Genomic DNA, 26,848 nt, shown 5'->3' with positions numbered 1-26,848 from the left:
AGTTGGTTTCCTAAGACATACTTGTTTTGTACGTGTGTGTGTGTGTGTGTGTGTGTGTGTTCATATGTATACATAAAATCGCTCTTTGTAACCATAGGCTTTCAGTGGATGTGTATCAAAATACTAAGCAAAGTTCGATCCTTTGGTGATACACACAGGAAACTATGTTTTAAGTTCCTGATTTTAAATGTTGCACGAAAACCATTCCCATAACGAAAAGGGAATCCTGCACTTAGGAACGAACGGCAGAAATCTTTTTCTTTTTTGTTTGTTTGCTGAGTATCTGTTCACTTAACGTGATAGAAATTTTACTGAAAGCCAAAGCAACCATGCTGATGCTCAATGCTCTCAGCAAAGTCATGGAGATTTGTGCTCTGGGGATGAATGTGCGTTAAAATTAGGGCTGGGCAACAATTAAAATTTTTCATTTAATTAATCACATGATTTCCCTGATTAATCACGATTAATCACTTTTTTAACGTAAAATCCAAAAATGAATTCAAAAGTAGTGTATAGCTCTTAGCATTTAGTTTTATTTTAAATGTACTGCCATATGAATGAAAGTGCCATAACATTTGTTGTGCAAACACACTTTTAACATCAGCATTTTGATGTAGTTTTTATGTAGAAGCCTCGCTCCACTGTCTGTTTCCTTGAATGACTTGCTGGTATCAGTTGTGTGTTTTGCCTTTAAGTGATATTTTAGACTGGAACTACTACGGTGAGAAGACAATTCAACTTAGCTGTGTTTACAGATGACTTTGGTTGTGTCGACTCCGCCGTCTGGAAGAACTTTACAATGAAAATGGCCGAGTAAAAGTTCCGTACCCTTCTCCATGTTTGGTGGATTACTTTCTTTTCCAGTTCCACAGCAGACAGCAACAGACTTTTACAAAATAAAAGCCTGTGAGCAACAGACTTTTATATTTTACAAAATATTTGTCTGTGTTAAATAATTAATGAGTTAACGCGACAATCACAAGTTAACTCGCCCAGCCCTAATTAAACTGTATTAGCAGTTCAGTGGTTTATGTTGTTACCAAAGAGTTGTCTCCACCAGTAAGACAATATTACAGCTAGTGATCTAAAAAATTAGATATTGGACATAGGCGGCTGGAATTAGTTTCCCTCTGAGGATGGCTGGGCTCAGCCTAAGAGAAAAGAGTGAAAAATCTGAGGTGAGGTTTGAGTGGAGTCGCTGCTCCTTCTGCATCGAAAAGATGCGGATGGTAATGGGATGTCTAGGTTTCTTTTTTTTGTTGCCTTCCACTCTGTTTCCAGCACACTCCAAGTGTTGTGCAGAGAGGAGTCTTACATATGCTCCTTCATGGCTGATATTTTGCTCATCAGCACTCAAAGCTCCCACAGTTTATTTGCCAGTGATTTATTATTCCCCATGTTGACTGAGGGAATAAAAGGTTTAGATACATCTGGACAACAGACCAAACTGGAAATGCAACACTGAGGCTGTCTACAAGAAGGGACATAGTAAACTCTACTTTTTGAGGAAACTTAGGTTCTTCAATGTTTGCAGGAGGATGTTCAAGATGTTTAATAAGTTTGTGGCAGATCGATCTGTTGCAGTGGCCCTATAGTCGTCTATACAGTTCCAAGAGAGACTTGGAAAAATTTTAAATTTGTTGAACTTTGACCTGTGCTGTGCTGGCCATTGTGGGAGCAGCTATGCATTGTAGCCAATGGATGAAAGATGAATTGTGTAAAAAAGTAATTAAGCCAGACTGTCATGATACTATTGTTGTATATAGTTTTAATGTTTAAGACAGGATTAACCACTTTTACACATGTGGTAGTTTTCGAACATCATCTAATGCGTCTTTAAAACATAGATGTTATATCAGCACCTGATACAAAAAGAAAGATACATACACATCTCTGCAAAAAATAGTTACATTTTCATTCAGTTTTAGTAATAACAAACTTATCTAAAGTCATCAGTAGCCCACCCAGCTACACTGTTTGAGTTCAGTGTCCATTTGTGATGAAGGTGAATGGGCTCATTATAGTGACACACTTTATCTCAAGCTGACACAGTTCCACTGACAAGATACGTTCACACTTTACAATTTGTGGTCGATGCAGCAGCGGATGGAGGAACACACATCTAAATGAGGTCACATAGTTCACCTTATTCTCCTCTTCCTTCGCTCTGAGTATCAGGCCTTGTTTCACCCAGCTTGCCTGGCGGAACGTCTCCTGCCTCTCACTCTAAGTAAAAACAGAAACATTCATCTCAGTGCATGGCTGTCTGCTCTGTGTCCTCCAAGGAAAGTTGGGTTTGGATGCAGCACTGCAAGCACTGATGGAGGCTTGTGCATATTCTGTTCTGTCAGTGAGATATGATATGAACCAAGCCAGGGTAGTGTCAGAAAGTCCGATGGAGGAGTGGAGGCGGTGTAGAAGGATGTGGTGGTCGATGGTTTCGAAAGCTGCGGTGAGGTCAAGAAGGATGAGAAGTGATGGAGAGCCAGCGTCAGCGGTCAGTAGCAGGTCATTGGTAACCCTGACCAGAGCAGTTTCTGTACTGTGGCCAGAGTGGAAACCAGACTGGAACTTCTCATACAAGCTGTTAGTGGTGAGGTGGTTGTGAAGTTGAGCATAAATTACCTTTTTCCAACACCTTTGATTTGGAAAGGTAGGTTGGAGATGGGGCGGTAGTTGACAGGTGTTTCTGGGTCCTATGCAGGCGTTGCCAAGCAACGTGACTAGAGCGACTCGACCGCAGCAGTTGATCAGTGAAGGGAAGTGAGATGATGGCTTCACGTTACGTTACGTGATACAAAGTATCATTTCAGAAGGCCAGTGCACTACTTACCGCTTGTGTGTCCAGAGGATGATGCGAAATTTTGTTTCAACGAATCAAAGTCCACAGATAGTTTCCTAAATCGTTTTTATTATTCTTTTGCCGTTGTGATTAATAAACTGTGAAATAACGTTGAATTCTCCATTGCCATGGTTACCAACTAGCGTTTGAGCTAGCGCAATAATTTAGAACTGTCATCGGGCAATTTGGCTGGAATGTCTTTAGGTGTAAATTAACACTTTTTAATCTACACCCTCCAGCCAATCAGAATCGAGTATTCACCCAGACCATGGTATACATGTGAAATTACATCACACTAAACATATCCTCTTTATGGTAAACCAGCAGTGTGTGATGTGTACATGCGCTAGTGAGCAGAAACTTTTATTTGTAAAAGATAAAAATCTTAGATTATATCATGCTCAGTATTTCAGCAGTACTGTATCTTAGTAACACTTTCCACCCAGAGACGCTGGACTGATTTGTGAGATGAGAGCTAATGCTGGGATATAGAAGATGGCAGGATTCAGAAAAATCTGGCTTGGCTTTGCTCGATATTTAGCATGCAAATATTGAGTAATTTCACCCAAAACACATTTAAGAGAAAAATAAAATTTACCAATCGACACCAGGTGTAGGAATCCTACACAACAAATAAAATTAAAGAGTAGTAAGGAACTATTATACAGAGCATCTGTAGTTTGCACTCAGAAAAAGCAAATCATTTCTACACTTCTGTTGCTAGATAGGTTGGGGATGTGTTTTTTTTCGATTGGGAAGTGACACATAGCAGTATCAATTTAATGTTTGGTGAGAAGCTGGTGGGTAACAAGTCCTGGGTGGAGTCGTGACAGACTTTTTGCTTATGTGGATGAATTGAGAACACACGCTTACCTCCAAAATGAAAGAAAATCAACTTTGGTGCAACTTTAACTTCACGTCCCCCCTCTGCTGTGCTCTGAGCATGTTTGGCGGTTAGCAGCTGGAAAGAGTCCTTTGACACACCCATCGATGTGAAAGATTCCATATAGTGCCTGTATTATAGAACAGAATAGAAAAATACTTTATTCATCCCACAATGGGGGAAATTCAAATTAGTCAAGTAGCTCAAATTTTTTTTAAATATTTACAATGATTGTATTGACAACAACAGTAATAATACCAATTCTAGTAAAAATGCTACTACTAACTAATAATAATAATAAATGACTAAATAAACAAATAAATAAAAAAAAAATCAATCAATCAATTTGAGAAGAACTCACTGTTAAAAAGCAGTCACTGTTAAAAAGCCTTATGGCTGTGGGAACAAAGGACCTCCTGAACTTATAGATTGAATCATTACTGTGTGCAGGCAGAATGAGCTCTATAGGGATAATATTGTCTTTCTGTCAGGTCAGTTGGCATGTTAACCACTTTGGACATGACTGAAATGTCCGTATGACTAATGAATTATTGATTATATTCATAACACCGCAGTTCTCAAATGGTCCCCACGGAATGAAAGCTAAATATTTTCACCCATAACGAGGAGGCAAAACAAGATACTGTTAATTAGTCCAGAAGTTCAGTATAATCTTTTAAGAGTTTAGACTTTATCATTATCATTATCATTATCAGCGAAGAATCTGGTGTGTTTCCTCCTGAGTCTGTTGGTGTATTATTTCATTTTAATCACCTACTTATCTTTACCTCCGGATGTTTAAAGTCTGCCGCTGTTGTAATCCTCTGACAGCTGCTCACCTTGAATCTTTGTACAAATTGGCCATTGTGAGAATAATGAGTGAAGGTAACAGGGGGAAATACTGGGTGAGAAACACAGCTATCTAAATAGCTCTGGAGCCCACAGCGAGCAGCGAGTGTGGAAAGCTCAGCCTCAAGCTTTATTTGTTTACAACAGCTTGCTGGCACTCTAGTTGACCGAGTCATTTATATGCAGTTCTCAGCTTTACTCTGTGCTCTTACTTCTACTTTTAGTTTTATTTGTTGGAACTGTTTGTTTGACTGATAAGGCGGCGTGTCTTTAACGGTACTATCTGAACTCTTGCATTGTTGCAGCTTGAATTTATCCTGCATTATTACTGCCTCAACCACTGTAGCTTTTCCCCTCTAAAGTTGTTAGATTGAATAAGTAGATTGGCACACAAATCTCCTGTCTATGAGGTAGTGTTAGAGTGAACCTTCTGGCTGAAAAACGAAATAGAATTATTCCTATCACTGCCTCAACCTCGGGCCAAAGAAAAAAGGCTACATCGTTTCTAATGATATCTTCAAGCCAAAGGGAAATTAGTGTGACTCCTGAAGTTAAAGAAACCATAAACCCTTGAATTTAACAAGGTAGCTGCTTACCTTCTCTGAACTCTGGTCACCTCTGCCGCAGCACTGTCCTGCTCCTGCTGCTGCTTTGTGTACTGCATTCACAGCCTTTGGGATCTGATCTTTTTTGTATTTCGGGGCTCCCCATCGATCTCTCATTGAAATAATCATGCTGTTAGGCAGTGATTGAAACATAGCTTGATGCCAAACAGGATTTTTTATTTCTCACTTCAGAATTTGTGTTGAAATCATTGATACATTACTGGAGGGCAAATTTGACCCTTGCTTTCAATCTTTCTTGCGTGTGTTAAAACAAATTTTTTATCAAAAGTATGACTGAGGGTAACTCTTTAATTCAGTGTTTTAATCATTCTTTACTTTGTGAATTAGGCTTCATAAATAAATAATTAAACTGCAGTTTTGAGCCTATCTTGAAGCCATTTTTGGCTTTAAAAAACTTAATGTTTTGCACGGTTGTAATTTTCTGCCTGTAAGGCACAGACATGGGGATCTTTTGCACCTAGCTCATTTGCATATGTGTTGAGGGCATGCACCTTCGTCACTTTTCTATTTGGATAACATAGTGAAGCCTCCTGAGTGGCAAAAAATTCGATGCCATAGCAGGTTCCGTTCCAAATTTAATTGCAAATAAAAATGTTTTACATTGTCTTTCTAAAGATATCTTGCCAAATAGAAAGACAATAGAAATACAGCATTGGGTTCTGTTTCCGCTTTGTCTTCGAATGACTCAGATTGCCATCTGATGATGTAGTGATGCACTCTGATTTTTGCTCTCCTTGCCACATGTCAGTGACAGACACAGCCATTAAGGATGCCATCTGTGGCCAATGGTTCAGAACGGAGGCAGTGGCGTCCCAGCCACAAGGAGGGGTGGCACAGTTATCAATCCTACTGACATCCAGCAAACCAAGTCCTTCGACCCACCTCTCCACAAACAGACACATTGGAGAAAAGTAAAGATAAATTACAGGCTGCTGCTAATATCCACTTTTAATGACCAGAGTTTAAAATTTTAAGTGTGACTTGTGTTTTCCCCTGCCGTATTACTAATACCATTATATGTAACTTCTATCATCAGAAGGCAGTAGATAAAGAGTGGCTTTATCAATGAAGGGCTGAGTGTGTTGTTTTTGAGCGGTGACTCACACTGTAGCTGACATAAACGAACTGTGAGCTTTGGACAGAGCCTGATTTATTCTCTGAAACTGTAAATTAAAGCACCTCTGTTGTTCAGGCATCCAGATCTGTCACAAATAGAGTTTGCCAGTAAGATAAATCCAGGACACCCGGAGGTCTGGACTATTGATTTCTACATAAGTAACGTCAGCAGACTGGCCGAGTTCCTCTGTTGATCCGCGTGTCTCTCAGGACCAGCTGTTGTTCCTGCCTGCTGGCAGCCAACATACAACTGCAAAAATTCCAGCTCTGCGAGCGTGCACACCAACGATCCATGCAGGTGATGCCATGAAAGAAAAATAGCCTCTGATGATAATTTAATGAGCCAAATTGAGGTTTAGATCCCAATTGAATTTGTACAAAAAAAAATTATTTTATTTATGTTCTATCAGCTAATTGATAACCTTTCTGTGCCTTTTTACTCAGGCACAGCTGTGTTAAACGTTATACACCCAATGACCCACATAGCACACACTCATCTACACACATTTTGGTTAAATCATCTGCTGGTGTTGCAGTTGCTATTCCTGTTCTATTTCCTAACACAGGCAGGCTGAATGTACGCTGATTTGTCATTACCAATTTTGTCTCACAAATAGGCTCATGTGTTTTCATATTCAGCCTCATGGTTTCTATAAAAGCATTATTTCCACACTTTGTACTGTTTTCAGCTGTTTGGGCTGTAAGCACAATATCTGCCACGAATGTCACTTCCTTTCACATCTGCTGCTTTTGTTGGGCTGTATTACAACAAATTTCCCTGCATTGCATGACGGAGAGTTTATTTGGAAAATTGTACAAAATATAGCATGGCCATGGCTTTTCCATAACATTTGATTTAGGGTTGTTGTCAAGACCGTTGAGAACAGTTGAATTGTATGAATTCAGTTCAATTCAATTCAATTCAGTTTTATTTATATAGCGCCAAATTACAACAAATGTCATCTCAAAGCACTTCAATAATACAGTCCAATTCAAACCAATTGGAGTTCAATTCATTGTAATCATAATCCAATCAAATCCAATTAATTCAGTTCAAAATTAGTCCAATTTATACATACAGAGCCAACTCAAAAACAATTTCTAAGCAAAGGAAACCAACAGATTGCACAGAAAGACAGCTCCCTCTGCCTCTACTGTTAGCCTTTGTGTGTTTTTTCAGCTTTGATACTTTTTTAATGTCACATTGCTCATAGTTTCAGGTTGGTGCAAGACCTTCACTCTGAATCTCTCTTACAATTTCAGTAAATCTGTAATGATGAATAACTACTGCTCTGAATAGGATCAATCTGCATTATTTCTGATTCACTTTCATCTGGCGTCCCCAGTTACTGGCTCCTTCTGTCGCAACATTCTGTCCTTCTGTCTTTTTTTTGTCTGTTTAGTTACGTTACGTCTTGTTACATCTGTTGTGTGCCGGTGGATGCACCAAGGGATCATTGTTTCTACACGTTTCCTGTCACATCCATACATGTTCAAACTGATCTTAAGGTGCACAATGATGCTACACAGAAAAAAAAAAAAAAATACATGAATAATTAAATATATAATCTACACATTAAAATTAGAATAGAAAGTGTAGATATTTAAGTTGAAATGTGGAAAAATAATTACTCTTGTAAATGACAGGTACCAAAAAATTCTACTCAATCACAGAAACAAAATATTTCTACTTTTCACTTCTGGTCATAGTGCAGGCAACTAAAAAATATGTTTTCCATAACTGGTTTAATTACTGGCTCTATGCAGATCATTTAATGCATATTTTATATATATGAAACACATGTATACATTATATATATAAAACTCATGTGGGGGGAAAAAGCCTCTACTGTGATGGTAAAAGTGGTTCAACTTTAATTTAGCTGTACATGAAATCCCATTTAATTGCACTTCATGCAACTTGTTACCTGTAGCTGCGCTCTTTTACTTCTGTGGTCCAAATGCTGAACTTAGTAACACATTTTTGCGTCCCATCTGAGTCACAAATCACAGACTTATTAGGAATATCTTTTAGCCCCCATCTCTAATTTAGCAAAGCTTAAAGTACAAACCATCTGAGCTGCAGGTTCGGCTGCAGGACTTCAGTTTAACAATGGACGAAGTGTCCAGGACTTTTTTTCTTTCTGTGCATGCTTTCTGTGGCTTGCATGGCTCCTCCTCCGAGAAAAACGTATATAGAAAAATGTGTTTTTTCTTGAGTTTTATAGGGAGGTTTACTAAGCAGAAGGGAGGTGGTCGGATGGGATGCTTTGAAGAAGAAGAGATAAGCTCATGGATTCAAAGCACTTTGATCCCATACTCCCATAGATGTGAAAACTCCTCAGATTTATATCTTTGTTCTCTCTAAATAAGCTTGCTTGTCCTGCTTTTCTGTTTGCATACAAGTGTCATGGCAGGAGGGGTCTTGATTTTTAAACACATCTCAGTGCTACAGTAAGAATAGCACAAGTGAATATACATCTTCTACTTCAGCTGAGAGATAACATGTTCCATTCATGTGATGTGGATTTTTTTTTCCCCAGGTTTTAAGTGAATGAAAAGCTTCACTATATTTTACATTCAATTTTTAAGGGATTTCCAGGTTTTATATCAATTAAAAGGCTGGTCAGTGATGAGAAAATGATTCAGACAAACAGCTGCAAAATAGCTGAAAAAATACATTTGAATTAATCTTAATGTGATGGCCAACAAAACCAACAGCAAGCAGCAAAGTGTTGCTGCAAATCCACCAAAGTCCAATATGTTTAAGTAAAGCACAAACAAATGCTGCTGAATAATTTATGAAATATATTTGCATTAACGTGCTGATGAGAGTGCTATCCATATCCCTGGAAACAAAGACTAAGCGATGAGGATATGACTACACGCTGCCAAGAAAAACGGCAAACTGAGAGGCTGACTCAGAGTCATTTGGAATTACTATGAGAATTTCTGCATGCACCAGATCATGCTGTATTTGGACAATAAAATTGATATCATATTCTTTCAAATAAATGTTTACAGTCCATGTAAAGCAGTAAATAAATAATAATGTGTTTACTGTGTTTGTCACACCAAACTCAGAACTCAAGTCGGCGTTTGTCAATCAAAGCAAAGATTTTTTTAACTGACAGGTGTTTTTCATTGGCTATCATGGATAGAGCTAATTAACAGAGAATTAGTTCAACTATCGTTCTCATATTTTCCAGTGTTTTTAGCAATTATTTTCAGTCCCATATTATGTATTTCAATATAAATCTCTGAATTTTCCTTCCAACCAAGCTAAACTCCTGTCCACTCCCAGCAAGAAGATGTCGGTGGCTTTGGATGTGTATATACAACCCAGTCTCACAATAAAAAAATATTTAATTAGAAAATAGGCCGACAGTCGACCACTTTCTTTTTTTCTATTCAATTCAATTAATTTATATAACGCCAAATTACAACAAATGTTATCTCTAGGCACTTAAATAATATAGTCCAATTCAAGCCAATTGGAGTTCAATTTATTGTAATCATAATTCATTTCAAAATAATCCAATGCATTCATATAGAGCCAATTCATAAACATGTTTCCTAGCTAAGGAAACCAACAGATTGCACCGGAACTTCTATTCAGTCCAATCTCCTGGCCTGAGCGTGCCTGAGGCGACTGTGGAAAGGAACGACTCCCTTTTAACGGGAAGAAACCTCTGGCAGAACCAGAACCAGGAAGGGTGGCCATCCGCCTCCACCAGCTGGGGTTTGAGAAGACAGAAAAGAGGGGAAAAAACACCGTAACACCACAATAATGTCACATGTACATAATATTATTTGAGAAATTAAATGGAAATTAAGAGGAAAAAGAGGGCAAAGTGAGAAAAAGTGTGACAGGGCAGCCGTGGCCTAGTGGTTAGGGAGGTGGACTTAAGATCAGAGGGTTGCAAGTTCAAATCCCGCCATTACCTCTCCCTACACCTCTATCCATGGCTGAAGTGCACTTAAGCAAGGCACCTAACCCCACATTGCTCCAGGGGCTGTAACCAATACCCTCTATCTAAATAGCTGTAAGTTGCTTTGGATAAAAAGCGTCAGCTAAGTGTAATGTAACAGATGAGGCCCCCCAGCAGTCCTATAGCAGCTTTATCAAAAAGGAAATTTTGTCTGCTTCCCGGACATTTACTGTGTAGCGTTATTGGTTATCAAATATAAGGATTTATCTTAAACCTCGAATTAAGGGCACCACCTACCGGTATGTTAACTTTAGTTACAGTCAGGTAGGAAAACTGTTAAAATCTTACGATCCTGGTATGTTAAATTAATAATCAATTAATAATCAGTCTCATATCTCGCTACTTTCGTGAAGTTCTCGTTTGGTTGGACAGACATTACGTAAAGAAAGCATACGACACAATCTGTGATTATAACATATATATAGATATATGAACTATTTATTAAAATGATATGACGAAAACATGAACCTTTAAAACAAACAGGAGATGCATTGAATATGGGTGATTATATAAAACACTTAGTGAATGGAAAATAAAATATGGGGAATGGGGAGATACTGGATGTATTCAAATAGTTTGGGTTGGCTGACTATTTGACGCTAAATACTGACATTTCGGATTAATGTATCATTCTGTGAAAGCCTCGAGACATCCATCAAACCCACTTTAAGGTGAAAACGGGTCGGTCTTACTGTGCTGAAGTTCTGCTTAGTCAGCTCGGAACACGGCAGCGGCCACGCGGGGTCCGAGGGGACTTCTCTTCCGCTCTCTGGGCCTTCCTGGCTGTGGTGGCTGACCTTTTTAGCTTCTCAGTTGCTTCTCTTCACAGGGAAACGGGGACGATGATGTCGAGGGCTTTACTGTGGGATGATCAAATCCATCGTTGTGTCAGAGTTGGTCCGTTGCTGCTTTCTCTGATGAAGTGAACTTAAGTTCACAGAAGATTAATAAAAGGTTGCTTGGCGTTGGCTTCTTGGTAGAAAAAGGTGATGATGGCGTGAAACAGCGGAGGTTAGGACGTGCGACGTAGAAGGACGTGGATGGCGAGGGACGAACAAAAACACGTAAAACGTGCATCTTCAGAGTATTTCAATCTGTTTCTTTGTTCGGGTCTTCCTCGTCTTTCTTTGGGTCCTTCTTTGGTCATGGAGGGCTTCATCCTCTCCTCTTTCTTTGGGTCCTGCTCCGTCCTTCTCCTTCCTCCCTTCCGTCGTCTTCTCCACGGCTCATACTCTCATCTTTCCGTGCTCTTCAAATCTCTCTGAGCAACTCATCTGATCAATTCTCCATTGTTCTTCTCTTTTCTTCCTTCTGAAACTCTGTGTTGGAACCCTTCTGGAACAAGAGGCAGGAAGCAAGAGAGCCAGAGAGCCAGAGCACAAGAGAGCGTGTTTTTCCCGGGTTCCAGGTTTTGACTCTCGGAGGCGGGGCTTACACTACTTTTTCAGCCAATGACATGCTTGAACTGTGTGCATGTCTCTGTAAGGTGATCTGTGCTATAGGGGGATTTCTGGATGAGACAAAGAACTCTGTGTTTCTCCATTACTCCCATCTCATAGAACATTTGTCTCGGTGATTCTGAAAACACCACATCTTGTTAAGATATGCAGATTAAAGATATAACATAGACTTGTAATACAAAGACATCAAAATAACACACATGATAAAGACAATTATGACTTTCAAAATTCGGATGAATATCTATGAAATCGTGACAAATGAATAGTGAATTACACAATGCTAATTTCTGTGTTAACAATGGGGACACCAAACAAATACCAAATAGATACCGAAGGGACATCGTTAGAAGTTACTAGTTGCATATATTGTCCATTTTACTGAGTCCTCTGGGATTTAAATGTTCAACTAATCAACACTGCAGACCACTAGGGGGCAATGTGGTTCCATCAGGCAGGTTGGGCATTTTCCACCAAAATCAGTTCTTTGTCAATATTTAAGCCAGAATCGTACAAATTGTCTCTATATGCGTCTTGTGATCAAGCTGGAAACCTGAAAGAAATTGTACACGGTTATCAAACACATTTAATATAGTTTTAAGATTTGACTAAAAGTGAGTCTTCTCAGTTCATGTGTAGCCATCTGGTCGGTCTGATCTGTTAAAGTGTCAACTTTCGAGTTATGGTCTAGATAAGATAGTAAGTGTCCCACTTTTCCAAGAGTGAGTTCGACTCCCCAAAAGCTCTTAAGGGTGTTGTAAATTAGGCAGTTTCTGTCTCTTTTTCCTTTGTGGAAAGAAAATGAAGATCTGGTTTATATCCACATACGTAAACATCCCCCACAGGAATGTTGGTTTTGTCAAAGTTTGAAAAACTCTTAATCCACACGGCACTGTGACTGCTACACCCACAAGAATGTTGGTTTTGTCAAAGTTTGAAAAACTCTTAATCCACACGGCACTGTGACTGCTACAACTGGCAGCTTATTCCACAAGAGAGGGGCCTGATAACTGAAGGCTCTACCTCCCATTCTACTTTTAGAATATCTGGGAACCACAAGTAAACCTGCAGTTTGGGAGCTAAGTGCTCTGTTAGGAAAATATCTTACAATGAGATCTTTAAGATATGATGGAGCTCGGTCATGAAGAGCTTTAAATGTGAGGAGAAGAATCTTAAATTCTATTCTGAATTTAAAAGAGAGCCAATGAAGAGAAGCTAAAACTGGAGAAATATGATTTCTCGTGTTAGTTCTCATCAGAACTCTGGCTGCAGCATTTTGGATCAGCTGAAGGCTTTTCAGAGAATATGTGGGACAGCCCAATAATAAAGAATTACAGTAGTCCAATCTTGAAGTAACAAATGCATGGAGCAGTTTTTCTGCATCACTCTGAGACAGAATGTTCCTGATTTTAACAATATTACGAAGGTGAAAGAAGGCAGTCCTAGAAACCTGTTTTATATGTGCGACAAATGATAAATTCTGGTCAAAATATAACTCCAAGGTTTTCGCTGAGGGAAACTTGATAGTCACACCCTTCATCCTTTCCATTAAATTCTTATTCAGTATTGATCAGATTTGATGGTTCACAATCCTTACTTGGTTATCACCGTCACCTCATAGCAAGAGTGTTCCAGGTTCAACTCCCAGCTGGGGCCTTTCTTTGTGGAGTCAGCACGTTCTCCCCGTGTATGCGTGGGTTCTCTCCGAGTACTCCGGCTTCCTCCCACTGTCCAAAAACATGCATGTTAGGTTAATTGGTGTCTCTAAAATTGTCCCTAGGAGTGGGTGTGAGCAAGTGTGTTGTTTGTTTCGTTTGTCTCTGTGTGGCCCTGTGATGGACTGGCGACCTGTCCAGGGTGTACCCCGCCTCTCGCCCGATGATCCTAACTAGAAGTATCTTGGGTTTGACCTTCAAGTGAAGGCAACAGCCCACTGAAACAGCACACGTATGTATTAGACACCCTTAATGTGCATAATTTATATAAAAAAAAAAATTCATATTCGTGCAACCAATCAGAAAAATTATATAGAGACACACAAACAATTTTATCGCTATCACAGCAAATTTGAGGATGATTTTTACCCCGAGAGCACGACAAATTTGAATCCAGCAATGATGCAAAATATTGAAAGGGACAAGAAAAGCTAAAGGACTAGCTTTGGCTGTGGCTAATGCTAGCAGTGCTGTAGCTGTCTTATGGATTTATGGTGAGAACATTCAGAGCATGTGTAGAAGAAAAAGCTTTATGGAAGTGAAGTGTCTTCATTCACTTTGTCTCATATTAGATTTCTGATTAAGGACCATATAACAAAAAAAAAGAATCACCTCAGCCTAATTTGAACGTGGCCGATTTGACCTGAGAAAGAGAACCCATCAGAATACTTTACCACTGCAGTTTTTGAGTGTGTGTGTATGTGTCTGTCCTCTTACTAAACAGCAAAAAGACTGGCATTATAAAATGTGGCATATGTACTGTCTTTTTGACTTGATGTTGATAAATCAACTCTATCAGGTTCAGATGATTTATTTCCCGGAGCTCCGAAGATTGTTCTTAAAAAGTTATCCCCCTAAATGTCAATGTTAAAATTACAATGGGTAAAAGCTACAGTTCTCTCAGAGTGGTCCTTGTGCTAAGCACAATGTGTCTAGAGCACTCTAATGCATTTCCAAAAAATGAACAACAATGTTCTCTAGCTGATGCTCAAACCTTTGATAGAGAGAAGCAAAAGCCTTTTCACATAGTTTAATGTGTAATTTATGCAGCAGGTGCTACATCAGGAGCTAAAACCATCTGCCTCACAGTGAACCGGATGAGTCCGCCTGCTGAACTGAGCTGAGGCCTCAGTCGAAGCACAGGGGTGTTAGACACTATGCCTCTAATGATGCATTAAAATAAAAAACAGGGTTGCATTCCTTTATGGGCCTTCTGTGTTATCTTGCAATAACACAGACTGTTGTAAATGATGACTCCGGAGCTGGAGCGCCCTGTAAGTATAGTAGTAGGAACATTGAATCTGAATGTGATTAGACCATTGTGGAGGAGGTTAGTGTATGGAGAGGTTGCACTGATGATGATAAATTATCTTTGCTTATAGGATTTTTAATCATTCCTCTTTAATTCCTATTTGCAACAGAATAGACTATTTTCTCTTGTTGGTACTTTTTATAAAACATATAAATCCTCCTTACGATGCCTGACAAAGAGATGCTAAAAAGCTTCAGAAATGTTTGTTATATCTATGAAAAAAATATACTTAGCCAACTATGTATATAGCCAACTATTATACAACTTGTCTCTTGTTTTGGGTTTTTTATTCCCAGCAGCAGGGAGAAAACACCAGCTCACAGGGCATCTCAGAGTTGGTACTGAAGAATCTTTTCATAAGACTTAGCAGCAGTATATATAGTCATGTGAAAAATTAAGTACCCCCTCTTTCAATTCTCGGGTTTTATATTATAGGACATTATTAAAAAGATCATCTGGTCTTTACCTGGTCTGAGGAAAATACTACCTCAGATGAAGAACAATACATGACGTATTACATTATGTGATTACACCTCATTATTCAACAGCCTGTAGAACCACCTTTAGCAGCAATAACTTGAAGTAAGTTGTTTACTGTATGATGTCATTAGTCACTCACATTATCTTATCTTTACCATTGTGTTACATCAGCCTTCCTTTTAAATTAACTTTTGAATGGTTTGGGAACTGAGGATACGAACTGTTGCAGTTTTTCAAAGGAATTCTTACTGAATACAAGATTTAATCTCCTCAGTAGTCCATGGTCGTTGTTGTCTGATTCTCCTCTTCATGATGGTCCATACATTTTGAAACCGGACACAGGAAAACAGGAAGTCGTGGAGAATGTTTGATATTGTCCTTGTGAAATAATCTCACACCTCCCAGGAAAAGATATCATTTTGATAGTGATATGTTTTCCAAAACTCCAACATCCACATCTACATCAAAGGTACCGTTACACATACGAAGCCATCCGTGCCATGGACAATGATGCACCCCATCACAGACACTGGCTTTTTCTCCTTTCTCTGATAACAGCCTGGATTGGTTTTTCTCATCATTGGCACATCAAACCAGATGTCAGTTTTTCCTAAAAGCAGCTGAAACGTGGACTCATCTGACCACAGAACACATGTCCACTGTCTTTCTGTCCATCTGAAATGAGCTCGTGTCCAGAGAATTGACATATCGCTTCCTCCTTGTGTAATACAGTTTCAGGTTACATTTCTGGATGCAGATGTGGGCTATGATAAGAGGAAATGGTTTTCCAAGCTCCTCCTGAGCTCATGTGACTGTATTGATCATGGTAGCAAGAAGGTTTTTCATGCAGTGCTGCCTGAGGGCTCCAAGGTCACACGCATCAAACACCGATTTCTCTCTGGGTTTTTATTTAATATCCTCTGAGTTACTCATCTAGGGTGTAGTCTGGCTCTCACGTGTGTAGAAATTGGATAGATGGATCTTCTGACTTTCCAATAATCCTGACATTTGTTTTTTATTAATTGTGTCTCTGTCCCCTGTCTTAGCTCTTCCATGTCTCATATGGCAGATATGTCTGACCAGTTTTAATGATTGTCTTATATTTTTCACCTTTTTTAAATCTGAAACTCAACAAGCAGGCTGCCCTGTCCCGTAGAGACTTTAATAGTCAACATTTTTTTGCAACGCGTTAAATCCATTTCAGTTTCTGGACTGCTTTTAAGCTGCTGACCTCTGACATGCTTACACATGCAACTACAAGGATTAAATTAAATCTGACGATGTACATTTACATACTATTTGAAAAGATTTAAAATGTACACTATAGCCATTTACTATAAAAGAGAGCATCAGCCAACTGCTGACAGTAAAGAGTCCATACATCCTCTCTCCTCTATGTTTTTCCTCTACAACTGCCATTTTGAAATGTTGACTGGTGTAATGGAACGTAATGGAAAAACACTAAATGTTGACTTAGGGTGAGCTGAGCGCTGGAGTGTTAAAACTGATGAAGCTGATAGTGCCATTTTGTGTGGAGGGCTCACTGCAACACAGCACTCGTTTGGGGTTAATGTCGTCGCCCATGCATGAAGACACAAGTGGGCAGCCCCGAGAAGAGCAGGCTCTTTCTTCCGTTTGCCGAGTAGAATTTAGGTTTTCCTCTTCAGGCACTTAATGGAGATAACAGCTTGTTATTCACAGGGCTGCACCAGAACCACTGCAGTTGTTATACTGCCGCTGATGAGAGCTCATTAAAACTCTTACACTGTTCACTGTCTGCTTGCAAAATCCAACGTGTGTTTTCAGCGTTGTACTCTTTATATTCTGTGATTTTTACGGATGTGGCTAACATAACTGACTTCAAAGCAGCTCGCAACAAACCTATTCTTGAGCAGCGTTTTGCTCTGCATAGACAACTAATCGTTTCCTATATTCATCTTTGCAATAAAAAAACAACCATCTGGGACAAATTAGCTCTATGTATTTTCTTTACAGGTAAATTTGAAGACTTTGACATTGAGTCAAATTGTCACTCCCAGACGGGGTAAGATGATGTGGGCTAATTATCACCGGTCATTTAAGACAAACATGAGGGAGGTTGTACAACAGATCAACTGACAGATCAACTGAAACATAACAACAGCATGAAGCTGTATTTTTTGTTTCATCATGTTGTCTATATTGCTCAGCAATCTATTGCTCCCATTCATGACTACTGTTTTTGTTAAGTATTGAAGACCACATTGTCAAAGACAGAACGAAAATATTTCACCACCAAATCATTAAAAACTGCACCTGTACAGCCACAACAACCACTCATATTTAGTAGTACAATGAACTATCCTACATTCTACTTAATATCAATGATCAGGAATCATCAATTTAATGTCATTAATATCAAGTAGAATGTAGGCTAGTTCATTGTTATTTGTGCTCATTTTTAACAGTTAAAGCTGTATGATGCCATAGCTGATGATATTACTAGATATGTCTGCATCTCTGAACAGGTCAGCACTCACTATTGTGAGACCAATATTTGCAGTTGGTCTTCAATCTGGCTCTGTAACGTAGTTACACTAATTCTTAGTTTGTATTTATTTTTATTTCATGTCACTTCACTAACTCTCCTGTCATTTCAGATCCTACCTTTCTTCCCTGCCATGCAATTTACTCATTTCCCTCACCAAGGTTTCCCTGCCTTTTCCCCACTTGTTTCCTGCCAGATTGTCTTGTGTTGTACTTTGCCAAGCTCTCCAGCATTTCCAGTCCTGCCAACCTGTTCTGACTCTGTTTTGCCTCTCTTGGATTCCGGATACCCGCCTGCCCCTTGTCGGATTTGTTTACCTTATTCTGACTGCCTGGTTTTGACCTTGACTGTTTTTTGGACTAAGTAAACTGATCTTCCCTTGCTAATCGCCTGCCTCATTGTCGTGCTTTTGGGTTCTCCTTTGCCAGCATCAGTGAACGCGACAGGCTCTTTCACTCTTTCACTGTCAATTCTTCAAACAAAACCATTGAAAACTTTATTTTCCTCCTTCCTTTTAGATTCAAAAGCAAAAGCTTCAGCCAATTGTTTTCCTCTCTGTTTCCTTTTATATCTAACCTGTTTTTTTTGTCATAGAAGTTGCAATAATTTTCTATTTAAATGAATGACACTTGGGCCAATGTTTATTGCAGAACGTGAACATACCTCAAAGTAGTGGTTTTCAAGTCTTACATAGCTGAGGTCTTGATAATCGGTTTATCGGGTCCTTAACAGCCAGAGAAAATACGTTGTGTTTGAATTTTCTTTTATAAAGGAATTATTGATTATACGTGGGTCTTCTTTTATAAAAAGGTGAGAAAGTGTGGTCAGGAAATTCTAAAAATGTGTTTACCTAATGATCATAATCAAAATTTAGTGAGGAACATTTGCCTCATGTCATTTCTTTTTGTTTGTTTTTTGTCAGAGGTGTCCCCCAGTCCTGTAAAGAGCTCCCTTGAAACGTCTCTAATGACCTCCCCTCGACAGCGCCGCGACTCAGATCGCTACTGCCAGCTATGCAACGCCTGGTTCAACAACCCTGGCATGGCTCAGCAACACTATGATGGTAAGAAGCACAAGAAGAATGCCGCCAGGGCAGATCTGCTGGAGCAGCTGGGCAAAACCCTGGACATGGGAGAGATGAAAGGTATAGAGCACCATTTCAAACATTTTATGTCTGTCAGCAATCAGTGCATGAAAACAGTTTTAGCTCCCCATTAGGATCCAATCATATTTGCTAGCTATTACTGATGGTGCTGCAACATCCAACTGTGTGGCTTGGGAGTCTTGATCTAGTTGCTTAGGCTCACAGCCCTTAGCTGAAGCACTTTTGGTCGGCAAAAAACACTGTATACCAAGATCCTTAGAGACCTTCCATCTTTAAGATGATCTATCTCACTTCTCTGGCCATGAAAGTTTGCTGCTTGACAAAGCGACTCAGATCTTCCACTTTCTCTTGTCCATTTCTCTTGCTTCCAACACACTGGCTTCAAGAACCGATTGTGTTCTGCCTAACTTTTCCAACTATTGTCAGGTGCCATTGTAGCGGTTCATATACAGACTACATATGTGTCTCCCATTTTTTTCCGCATAAATAATACAATTAGAAATATCAGCATTAAATCTTACTAGATTGACAGTGTTTAGGGAAATTCGGTCACTGTTGGTAGACAGCTCCAAAAGACGAGGCAAAGTTTGTAGTCATGTTGAAGTCAATTTTCTATGTGTGGATTATAAAAGGCTTCTTTCACTCAAAACTGATGCCTCTCTATGACTGAAAATATGGTTAATGAGACACTCTGTGAAAGAAGAAACCACTTCTACATTTAATATATGTGCTGTACTGTTAATCTGAGGGACAGCACTCTCGACTGCAGCTGTCAGTGTGACTTATTGTGGAGGCCATCAGCATGTCACAAGCTGTTAATTTCATATAAGAGGGCGAGAAAATGTTCTTGCTTACCATCTCCTAGTCACAGTATGTCAATAGAAATTACATAATTTTATTGTAGCGAGCAGAGAGCTGGCTGCCAGAAGAGCAGAGGGAGCCCAGGGGTGCTGGACAGGGCACTGGTGCATGACAGCACTGAATGAAAGAAGCAAGTTCTTGCAACTGATTGGAGACGTTCATGGGTTAAGGCCTGACTGGTTCTTACAGGTGTGCTGGAGTGGGTTTGGGACAAAATGAGTGGTTGCTTTATGATATTGATATTTTCAATACATGTTGTTTATTTAAGGAACAGCACATTAGATCTGAGTTATAGTTGGAGTGTAGTCTATAGTTTCTTCTTTTTAATGAAAAACAGTTTTGAATATCCCAGCCCAGTTGTAGCATACTGGCTCAATGCTGGAAGCATTTTACTAAACACTATGTTCAGACACTTATTCACCTTTTGCTGTTTTTTTGGGGGTTTTCTGAGGCTGATATCTCTCAGCTCAAGACAGTGCAGCCACTAGTCCTTGCAGATCATTTATGGGAAAAGTTGTGCCAGAGAAGGCTTACTACCGTTAGATGATTTTATAAAAGTGTCTGCTTTCTTCATTTCACAATAATTTCTTGAAGCCTAACTAAGTAGGTGTGTTGCCAAAATGTAGCCTGTGAGTTGCAGTCAATGCTAGTTGCATTGACTTTATTTACACAAATGGCGACAGCAAGCTAAAAACAACAAACCAGAAAAGTCTGCAAAAATTGGTTACAAGTGAGCGTTGGACCAATGCTGATGCAGTACAACTCAGCCACTATTGCATTTGTTGCAAACTCTTTTTTGTTGACTTCCAAAAGCTTTTTTGCCGGAAAGATTTTTGGCAGAAAAATATTTGTGGCAGAGCCTGCAGATCACTTTAAGTTCTTACCTGTTTTCAGGCTGTCGAGTCGGGATTGAGAGGACTCCTCCAAACCCTTAAGCTCATTTTTCTTTATCTGTCAATTCTTCTCCTAGTATTTCTTTCTATGTTTATGTGCCATTGGCTACCAACAAAGGCAGAATATTTCTGCTGCTAAATTTAAAAGCTGGCAGTGTTTTTTGTTCGTCAAACACGTTTCCTATTTGTTGCAAATTAACAGCATCTGGCATGATTTTTGAGCCAAAGAGTTTAGTTTTAATTTAATCTGTTAACAGCATTTGAATGTAAAACCACTGTGGCTGATCAACATGTTGCCTCACTGCCCAAAGATGTGCAGGGTACGTTGATAAGAGTTTTTATATGCACTTTGGTGAGAAAGACATTATGAATGGTTGTGTGTCATGGTTAAAACATAGTTGAGTCAAGCTGTGGTTACAGGTCCAGTAGTGCAGCAGTGCAGTGAATTCAGCTAGAGACAGCTGAATTCACTGCACTGATGTCTTTAAGTTGCTTAAATGACGATTTTGTCAAATGAGGCTGCGGTTATAAAGTCTTATTCTATTTAATTAGAACAGAGCCACAGTCTGGAAATGCTTTAAGTGACTGCAAATTTACATGTAGATTTAATGGGCTAATTTTCTCAATTTCTGTTTTGCCATCTAACAAGAAACAGGAAAAATACGTGAATGAGAGCATCTTTATAAGGAATTCAGAAAAAATTCAAAAAGATTGAACTTTGAATATGCGGAGCACTTACAGCAGGAGGAATTTGATCACCAACCTCTTTAGTTAAATAATCTCTTATGAGGAAGCTTTATTGAGTACAATTTTGATCAGGCTAACATGTTTAAATGTATTTTAAAAGTCTGGTTTTGGTCGTACTAACACAATAAGGAGTCTTTTGAAAGGAACTGAAAACTATTAATAAATAGTAAAATAAATCTTTCAGTTTTAAGAACTATTTATAAATCAATCCAACAGTGGAATCTGATCCACATGATCATTAATCCAACAAGTAACTAATCAACCAGATTAACAAGTGCAGATGCAACAGATGATTTATTATTCATGTTCTAATAAACTAAATTGATTCATGTGGTGTTCTTCAGACTTTGTCTTAAAACAAACAATGCGAATGAGCAAGTCTGAGTTTTGTTTTTTGAGGGGCTTAAATCCATATATAACTGTTTGTGAGGTTCAGCCAGTTAATCAATTAAATAAATACGTGTTGGAATAATTCAACGAATGTTACTGAACCCTATAATCAAATATACAGGTTCAATAGTATGTGAATGATTCATTGAGTACTACTCCTGTTGTCCTTTTCTAGCAAGTATTGATCTCAATGATAGAATCACTACAGAAGCGGATGTTAGTAGAAGATGTGTAGCTGGAAACTCCTCTCTGCTCTTGTCGTCATCTGTTTTGCACAGTGCCGTTTTTTTACCAACATTTACACTGTCATTACAGAGCCTGAAATTTTCAGCATGCTAGCTGCACAATTCAGCACTTTAAATGATGAGCATTTCTTGCTGGTGATTATCAATTAGTAATGAAGTGACAAATCACCCTATCAGGCAAAACTAGCAGTGTGAGGCTTTGAAGAGAAGGGAAAAGCAGCAGATTTATCCGGCCGCCAGGCTGACAGGACAGAGAGGAAAGGCAGGCTGCCACTGGAGAAAAGAGTGAACTTATCTGCTTTTTTTCTTTTTGTTTCTGTCCACATCCTTTGCTTGTTTTGACTCATCCATCGACTCCCCCTCCCTGACCTCTTGACAGACCTCTTAACCTGCTGAGAAAATGTGCAATCTGACTCTGATTGGTGCTGTGTGATGAGATATTTAACAGCGCCCACAGAGTAATGGTTCTCTTCATTGCTGCAGTGTATAAAGAGCCGTACAGCTACGGAAAGTTGAAGGGAGGACAGACAAAGAAAATAAAGGTATGGGCAGGTCATTGGCACTTTGAGTACAAATAAAGAGTTCTTCTAGGGATAAAATGTTCCTGCCAAACACTTCCAAGCTTAGAACACCACATGATAAATAAAACCTTTGTTCTTTACAGAGGATGTATTTAAATCATTCCAATAGCCTTTTATATCTCATTCTAATTATGTTCTAAGTCAATTGGGATTAGATTTGAGAAGATTTGTTTCATATACTTTAACTGTGAGGACTGTAGTGTGTGCAGAAATGTAAATGGGATGGAAAAGGAATTTGAGGTAGATTAAGACATTAATGTGGACAGATACGGAAGGCATTTTCTTTTGCTCATCATCCCAGCATGATGATAATGCTGTCTTTTTCTCATTGTTAATTTTTTTTTGTTTAATTAAAAAAGTAAATTTTTTCTTTGAAAAAAATCTGAATGATTATTTCATCATTGCTTTTGGTGAATTTTGTCTCATGTGGTATTTGTTCCAGTGCCTCAGCTCAGGGTTTTTGCTCTGCATTTTCTTGTAAGGTCACAACATGTCAGGTCACTGGAGGTTGGGAATAAGTGGTGAAATCAGAACTAAGTCAGTGGCCCAAAATCTGACTTAAAACCCATGGGTTGTTTGTTTATGCTGGGAATTAGGACCAATGCTTCAATTTCAACAATGTAAGGTTTTACATGTCAATGCATCATAAGACATCATCTGATCCTTACGAGGTTATGAAATTAGGTTAATACAACCTCAGATGAACAGCAACATGTTATCAAGTAGAAGCCATGTGTTAACACAATGGCAGGAGGAAAGACATCAGCAATGATCTTAGAGAAGCAACTGTTGCTGCCCATCAATCTGAGAAGGGGTTATAAGGCCATTTCCAAACTATTTGGAGTCCATCATTCTACTGAGAGAAAGATTATTCACATGTGGAAAACATTCCAAGACAGCTGTCAATCTTCCCAGGGGTGGACGTCCCAAGAAGTTCACCCCAAGGTCGGACCGTGCAATACTGCAAAACAGAGGAAGCCTTCTCTCTTGAGAAAGAACATGCCAGAATGGCTTAGGTTTCCAAAGCTGTAGCTGAAAAAACTACAAGACTTCTCAAACAATGATCAACACCTCATACCAACTGTTGAGCATGGTGGTGGAGGGCTGATGAATTGCGCAAAACAAGCCAAATAATTTCTGCAACAAAATGGTGTCAATTAATGTGATGGAAAATGTGCTGTGATCTTTTTCTGAACTTAAGTATGTAGTGTTGGTTTCTAACTTTTAACCAAATAGTGTCATTAATTGAACTTGACTGCACTTAACCTCAAAGTGAAAAAGCATCTCATGAATCTTGGTCTTGAACTCACATCTCATGGTTGAAAGTGCCACTGTCACCAACACTGTCTCTTACTGTGTTTGTCACTGCAGATTCAATACAGCTTTATTTAGAAATGTGAGCTCAATAAAACGAAAATATGATTAACATTGTTTCTGACAAAGGGTCCCTTTATTAGACTAGGGCCAGATGGAGCCTCTTATATTGATCCTGTAATTTTGTAGTTATCAGTTTACTCAACAGATCCTCTGTGGATATATGGCACATTACACTTGTCAGCACATGAACAAACAAATCAATGTTTTCATTTGCTCTGCAGCACTTAGTTTTACCTTTCAAAGGATATGTCCATAATAAAGTTAATAAGCAGGGAAAAGTGAAAATGCAGACCGTTGAACTCACTTTGGTATGTGTTGCTGCAGGAGCTTATCTGGCCTGCAGTCTTGACCAGTCAGGGCTGTTCTTCATACCCATGCATGGTGATGGAACCTGGTCTGCAAAAACAAAAAAATCAGACTCCTACTTGCTCCCAAAATAGGTGGCAGCATTCTATCGGGATGAGGAATAACAATAACAAAAAAAGTTATCAGTGTTCTCTGGTGATTTTCCCAGTTTTCTGATACCTTCTGTGTTTTGAAAAGGAGCTATGAAACAGTTGGGTCTAAGACCAAAGGATTGGATCCTCTCTGTGGTTAGAGCCTTGATAAAAAGGTCATACTGTGTTATTGATTACTGCACTGTTTTCAAACTGCTGTCAAGGAATACAAAGATGACTGCCACCATCCTCTCTTTATTACACAGGAATGCATTAGAGCTGCTGTAAGATGCTGAATATCAGACGTACTGTTGACTCTGTTATTGTTCTATATTTGGTGTCCGTGCAGCAACAGCATGAGAATGAGCTGCAGCCTCTGCATCTCTCCTGTCTCAGTGGAGGAAGTGTCTTAGTGAAAAAGCTTTGCAGGTTCAGCGACTGGCAGACAGCCAATGTAAAGAGAGACAACAGACAGCTCCGCACAGATAATCATCAGTCTGCAGTTTATTGAAGACTGACTTTCACAATTTCCATACTTCATCATTATTACTGATCTTACTGAGAGTCGTTTAGCGGTGTGTCTCTGTATGTGAACACTGATTAGTGAGCTTGTATTTCACATAAGATGCAGCCAGAAATAATCTTATTTCATGCCAGAGAGGATGATGTTATACTGTATATTTAATAATCCATTGTAGACATGAGCGTAGAAAAACAAATTGAATTGGTTACTATAGAATCCCTTTGGGATCAGCCATTCTAAATACTGTTTTCTGGGTTGTGTTATTGCCTATGTTTTATGCAGTCTGAAGGAAAATCTTATGAGAATGATTTTACAATGACTGCTAATACGGCCTATTGATGTAGAGGAATTCACATACAGTACGACTCTAAAGAACATCTCAGCCTTTTCAAGATGAGGCCCTGAACACTTCAGACTTTGTTATCAGTCCAGATCCAGTGCAGCAAGCTCCAACAGGTACTTCCTGTGTACAGTTCGATAATGTTCAGCTTTATGATCTCTGATTCTTTATCTCTCACCTCCCGACCTCTGTTTCTGTGGCTGTCTTTGGCTTTCATTTCAGATAATTGGTGCTTCCTTCTTCTAGTCACACGTTTATTGGCCTTATTCTCTCATTTACCTGCCATACCTGGTGTTATTATTTTTTGTAAACTGTATCATTCATTGCTAACCAATCGTGCAATTTAACTCGTCATTTTTTACCATATACATGAATATGTGGACACTGACACAATTTTTCTGAAAATATTTTTCCATTTTTTTTTCTAGAAGGGTTTAGGAATTACAGCTCTTTGATATACAGAACCCTCCTTTTCAGGGACAAATTAACAATGTAAAATTCTAGTTTTTAATGCTTTATTTCATACCATATTTCCAGGCAACGCCTGCCTGAGGTCTGGAAACCGCAGACATCACCAGAGTCTGTGTTTCCATCTTGGTGATGCTGTAAGGCTTCCACTGCGCCTGTCTTCAGTTGTTGTTTTTGTGGCTGTCTCTAACTTGGATTTTGTCTTCAGCAAATTAAAATGCAGCTGTTGAGATCCGATGATGGACTGTAGAATGGTCCACTTCTTTATCTTCAAAAACCTTCAAGTTTACAAGATCACTTAACGGAATCTTAGACTGAATCTGTGTGGACAGTCAATCACTGATCACTTCAGAATTCATCTCATCCCGTCATTTTTCTGTTCATTTTCACTCTGAACTCGTCACATACTGCTGCTTGTTGAGGAGTCTCTGAAAAGGTCATTTTTGGATGTGTAGGGTTTTACTGAGCTGGTAACCGAAAAATGTTTTTGAGGCATTTCCCAATAAAATGTATTTCATTGTGTACTTTAACACCTAATTGTGATGTTTTCCAAACCCTCGTTAAGTTTTTTTAATTCTTAACCTTAACTTAGTACATTTGATGCATAATGAATTCAATAGTAGAAGTGAAACACAGCAGTTTAAAGGTTGCACTCAAACACAAGTCCCATGAGGTTGGTATTCATCCCTCTCCTCTGATGTACTTATGTTTACTATCTCTGCAGCCAGTGTGTCAGGTACCACCTGCCAACGATAGAACAGTTCCCTGTGCCAGACAGTGATGGTAAAGGTTTACTCATTGGAAACACAAGCAGAACAACATATATTAGTATATAATTATTCACTTGTTTCACTATGAACTTTCTAACAACAGTAACGATTAATTACGGTTTTCGTCCCCTCAGGGTTAAAACAGCGACCACAAAATCGTTTTCTATCGCCATTCTACAGCGACCTCAAAGTTATCCTGCCAATTAGAGGTCCTTAAATCTACAGCTATTTCATAACAATGTCATTTTACATTTATGTGCAAATGTATACAAACTTTAGAACGTTAGAACTGTTAGAATGTTTAAGACCAGC

The 26,848-nt window shown here is 39.0% G+C and overlaps 1 protein-coding gene across 1 annotated transcript in view; it reads left to right on the top strand.

The window, feature by feature from the left end:
• Nucleotides 1–26,848, top strand: part of LOC142382392 (zinc finger matrin-type protein 4-like) — a 192,931-nt gene that overhangs the window by 107,693 nt on the left and 58,390 nt on the right. The window contains exon 5 of the mRNA XM_075468190.1: nucleotides 18,722–18,943. Within this exon, the coding sequence (XP_075324305.1) occupies nucleotides 18,722–18,943 (222 nt within the window). The remainder of the gene's footprint in view (nucleotides 1–18,721; nucleotides 18,944–26,848) is intronic.

This window comes from Odontesthes bonariensis, chromosome 6 (genome assembly GCF_027942865.1).
Source record: "Odontesthes bonariensis isolate fOdoBon6 chromosome 6, fOdoBon6.hap1, whole genome shotgun sequence".
Classification (NCBI taxonomy): domain Eukaryota; kingdom Metazoa; phylum Chordata; class Actinopteri; order Atheriniformes; family Atherinopsidae; genus Odontesthes; species Odontesthes bonariensis.
This window is presented reverse-complemented; position numbering and strand designations above follow the sequence as displayed.